Source organism: Myotis brandtii, unplaced genomic scaffold, assembly GCF_000412655.1.
Source record: "Myotis brandtii unplaced genomic scaffold, ASM41265v1 scaffold892, whole genome shotgun sequence".
Taxonomy (NCBI): Eukaryota; Metazoa; Chordata; class Mammalia; order Chiroptera; family Vespertilionidae; genus Myotis; species Myotis brandtii.
In genome coordinates, this window is record NW_005371656.1 from 850,773 (window position 1) to 855,839 (window position 5,067).

The 5,067-nt window shown below is 53.3% G+C and overlaps 1 protein-coding gene across 1 annotated transcript in view; it reads right to left on the minus strand.

Moving 5' to 3' along the window:
- APLNR (apelin receptor) overlaps positions 1–715 on the minus strand; it is a 1,654-nt gene extending 939 nt beyond the window's left edge. Inside the window, exon 1 of the mRNA XM_005885147.2 lies at positions 6–715. Coding sequence (XP_005885209.1) covers positions 6–430 — 425 coding nt within the window. The 5' untranslated portion in view covers positions 431–715. The remainder of the gene's footprint in view (positions 1–5) is intronic.
- Positions 716–5,067: the final 4,352 nt, after the last annotated feature.

Consider the following 5,067-nt stretch of genomic DNA (forward strand, 5'->3'; position numbering starts at 1 on the left):
CCCGCAGCCGCAGCCGGGCGTTGGCCACGGGCCTCACGATGGCCAGGTAGCGGTCGAAGCTGAGGCCGGTGAGGCAGAAGACGCTGGCGTACATGTTAACGAAGATGACATAGCTGCTGAGCTTACAGGCAAAGGTGCCGAAGGGCCAGTCGTAGTCCCGGTAGGTGTAGGTGGCCCACAGCGGCAGGGTCACCACGAACGTCAGGTCGGCCACGGCCAGGCTGGAGATGAAGATGTCAGCCGAGCGCCTCTTCTCCCGGCTGCTCCGGAACACGGTCCAGAGCACCAGGCCGTTGCCCGTGGTGCCCAGGAGGAAGACCAGCAGGTAGATGGCAGGGATGAGGGCCCCCGAGGACTTCCAGTCCGTGTACACACACCCAGGCAGGTTGTCTGCCCCATAGTCATTGTCATATTCACTACTTTCCTCCATGCTGCCGGGCAGAGAGCAGTCAGGCAGGGGGTCCCGGAGGGAACCAGCTCTGTGGCTGTGTCCTGTGTCACCAGCTCAGCAAGCAAGCGCCCGAGCTTCTGGCTTGCGCCTTGGAAAACAGGCAAGAAGAGCCGAAGGTGTCCAGAGCCCGTCCCAACAGCGGGAGAAGCTGCCTCTGGACCGGACCCTGGAGGATGACGGCGCCCACAGACTTCCCCACCCTCTCCTGCCTGGCCCCAGCCCCAAAGAGTTTCCTGCACCCTCCCGAGTCCGGTCTCCTCCTCGGCTCCTCGCTCCCTCCTCCCACCTCCAAACCAACCCCTCACTTGTGAGTCTTAAGATCCTTGGGTTACAGCCCACTTTTTTTTTTCCTTCTTGTCACTGGGCAAGTGAACCAAATTGACCCCTGCTGTGCTGGGCAGAATGTTATCTGTGGCTTGCAGCCCACTCTCCTCCTGGTCCCGCCTCTATCCCTCTGGTTTCCTCTGGTCTTCGGAGCGCCCCCCCCCCCCCCCCCCCCCCCCCCCCCCCAAACAGTCCTCACCACCCTCCTGTTCTCACCCCCTCCCACCTTCTCTAAATGGGGCAAATTATGCAGATTGAAATCTAGCCCTAGCTGGAGCCAGGGTGGGTTGGGGACAAGGAGGGTGTGAGATTTTGAGCATCTGGCAAGCCCTTTGGGTCTGTCCCACCCTCCCTCCACTCCTGCCCGCCCTGCCCTCTCCCAGACCAGACTTCCCTGTACTTTTCTCGCTCACTTCACTCTCCTTTACCCTTCCACTTTAACCCTCTCTCTGGGAACTTTTATATCTTACAGACGCAGGTACAGGGAGATTTCTCTGTAATTCATAAGCTGTCAGCAGATAGCAATTTGCAGATGGCATCGGAAGTTTTAGAGTCAGGACAGAGTCACAGGATGGAAGAAACCCCAGACAAAAGAATATCGAATCAAGTTATTAAACCTGCGGGGAAACTGAGGCCTAACAAGGTAACCATTTTTTGCCCAAGGTCACAGGATGACTTTTGTCCTGGTTTTGCTGTTTGCTTTTCTTCTACTCCAAACACCTAACACAGTGCCTGGCATGTACTAAGTGATCACTAAATGGTTGTTGAGTGAATAAGCAAATGGGTGAATCAGAGAGAGAATGAAAAAGGGAGTCCACAGGAAGAGGAATGAGTGTATGAGGTCCTATGCAATGAGAGCATGGCTGCATTTCAGTTCTCGGGTTCTTATGCCCTACATGGACAAGGAGCTTCTGTAAGGCCAGGGACAGGGTGTTACAGCTAGAGGAGGAGGCAGAGAAAGGGGCAGCCCGGAACAGATGCCATGGGCACAGTGCTATAGAAACTCATCTTGCCCTGCCCACCTCTCCAGGACCTCTGGGCAGGCAGGAGGGAAGAGTGCACAAGATAAAGTAAAATAATACCCACCCCCCAAGAGTGGAGGAGGCCACCTAAAATTGGACAAGGGTGAAGTGATGCAAAATCAGGAGCTGAGGCTTGCCCACAGCTAATGCAAAGGGTTTACAAAACTAGAATCCATTGTCTTCAGGGAGGTTTGTTCAGAAAGCCCCCTAACTCAAGTACCCACAAGGATCAGGCTAAGAACGTATATGGGTAAACAGCCAGTTTGAGACAATACAGAGTGATGGAGACTTCGGCAAACCAGAACCAGCACACTCCATCAAAAGGAGGCTGCCTCAGCTCTGTCTCTGGTTGCCAGCATTTCCATGCCTTCTGGTTTTTCAACATAACTTCAAGTTCTGGATTTTATGAGAAATATCCTAAATTTTGGAAAGTAAAACCATTTTTAGAAAGATAGGGCAGGACAGGAAAACATGCCCTTGGGCTCCTGTTCTTTGAACCGGAGCTTGCCAAGAATAGAAGGTGGGAGAAATATAGGGAGCATAGACCAAGAGGAAGAAACATAAAATGCAAAGATTTTTTAAAAATGAAAATAGACACGGCCAAAGCCTTAGGCTGCAATAGGGAGATGCAGGAGAAGAGGCTGGAGAGAATGATAAGAAAGATCCTGAGGGTCTTGGATGACCTTTACCTAAAGGCAATGTGCACAAGAGAATACCTTGGTGTTTCTCCTGAGGGTTACACATTGAGTCCCTACTATGTGCTAGGAATTCTTCTAAACATTTTCTATTTTTTGTGTATTTGTTATCTCTTTTAATCGGCAAGACAACTTTAAGAAATCGGTACTTCGTTTTGCAGATGAGGAAACTGAGGCATGGGGAGGTGAAATAACTTGCCCAAGGTCATCCAGCTAGTAATGGTCAGGATCAGAATTTGACCCAAAGCTGCCTTGAGTCCATAGACGAACCCACTATGATCCCTAGGGAAAAACTCCAACCCTCTTTAAATTGAGGCATTTGTCATCTGTTGAGCTTTATAGAAATGTACAACGGTGCTAGGATACATGGCATTTACTTTGAAATAAGCCTTCTTGGGGAAAATTTAAAATAAATTGGCTAAAGTATTTCAGAGAGACTCCCCCCTCTTGATTGAACAGCGTATATGAATCCTGCCAGGAAACAGTCTACACTAAACCCTCGGGGTTGGCAACATATCTTGGTCCAGAAATAGTGCCGTGCCCAGTCATTCCCAAAGAGGACTCCTGGCCGCCTGATGCCAGCCGGAGAGGTGACATCTTAGCAGTCTGCAGAATAGTGCTCAGGACACTCAATAGGACCCAAGCTAGGGCTTCCCGGCTCTCACAGTACCCAGCGAACAAACTGCCTGGTACCTGCTTTCTCCTGCACGTCTGTCTAATAGAAGCCTGTGTGGGTGGCAGAATGATTGTCGTTGTAACCCGACAGCAAGCTTGGGTGGCACCAATTAACCTTCATCAACCTTGACCTATCAGAAGGGACAGTAGCGTTGTGCTGCAACCTGTTTGGCTCAACTCAGCTCATAGCTGATGTTCCTGTTACAATAAAAATGACTGCTCAGGACATTCCAGGATAAAGGCCAAGTTCAGGACCCCCAGTGAATCCAGATCTCTGCTTCTCCCAGAAAGGTGCAGGTACCCCTGTCCTTTGCAGCTGGGAACATAGAGGGAGGGGTGCAAGTGAGTTCACGTGGCCCCAAAATCAGGTCCCTCCTCCCAGCTGTTCCCATTTGGATCCTGAGTCAGATAGAGAGCCCGTGGGAGAGGGTAGGCATTCATCACTTTAATCCCCTGGCCTCGGGCTCTCTGCCTCACAGGGGGTAAGAAGCAATTAATCTCACCAGGGGAATCAGACTGGTTGAAATGAGAGGAAATGGGGGGCCAAGGCTGGGCGGGAGCCGCAGATTAGGGCCAGAGCGGGTGGAGTGTTGATAAGACCTGGCTTCCAACTGAGAGCCAGCTGGAGCCAGATGGGCCCAGCCGTGGCAGAGATGACCAGAATGAGCCCACCTCCCTCCTCACCCCACCTGACACCCAAGGTCCCTGCCCATCCAACACAGAAGATGCGAGTTCAGTAAATAGGACCAGACCATACATGCCCCCAAGGCACAGAAGGAAGCCCTCACCAGGGAGAGAGAGTACATGGGCAGGACCTGCTTTTCACTCCTGTGGCCCCTCAATTTGGTGCCTGGTAAATTGTAGCCATAAGAACCCACCCAGGAAAGGGATGGGAGAGGCTGGTCTTCACCTGGAGCTGTTCTCCTTCATTAACAAGGGCACCTTCTTTTGTTAAATTGACACAGAATAATCTAGCCTGAGCCCCTGGCAAACCAGCAGCTAAGGCCGTGTCCCCGGGCTGGCCTGTCCTGGAGAGGCCGAACGGGTTCTCTGGGGGACTTCGTCTGTCCTGGGTGATTTCTCAGGATATTGTGATGAGCCTGAGATGAACGGCCCCCAGATCGGCCATAGAGAAGAGCCCAGGCTGCTGGGGGACCTCTGGAGTCCTTGAATCAATAGCCATCCTCCACCCACCCCACCCCCGGATGGGTTCCTGGCCTAGAGAGCAGAGACCAGCTTGGCCCTGTGCCCTGGCTGTGTGGCTGTGCACATGTGTGTGCGGGGCTGGTGTGTGTCGTGGGGTCCCCTGTGAGCATACGGGACTTGTGTGTGCCTGGGGCATGTGTGTGCTTTGGGTGCACTATTTACGTAGCAAGTGTGTGGTAGGCCCGGGATCTGGATAAACATCCTCCTTGGAAGACAGGAAAGGGTGGTTAATTGGATCTCTCTAAGGGCCTGGGACGAGGGGGAAACGCAACCGCGCCAGGCCTTGCCCCACGCTCTGGGTGGAGGACTTCAAAGAGGAAGCCTGCCTTTCCCTGCCCCTCGCTGACTTCTCACCTCCTCCCTCCCTGCTCCCTGCTCCAGCCCCCTCACTCCTCAGGTTTGCTTTGAACTCTGCAGCTTCAGAACTCACCCAGGGCAACAGGGCCCTTTTCTCCCTCCCCAAGAGGCAGCTGTGTCCCTAACAGCTGGCCGAGCTATCAGAGGGAAAGGGGAGGGAGGGCCCCGGGAACAGGGGCAGCCCAGCCCACTCTGGGATTCCGCACCCCGCCCCAGCCCAGCCTTACACACTCACACACTCACAAGTCCTATTTTGGCAGCTTATCTGACCAAAAACAAATGGCCAGCTGCCTTCTGACAATTAAAGCAGACCCCCCTCCGCAGCTCCTTCTCCCCC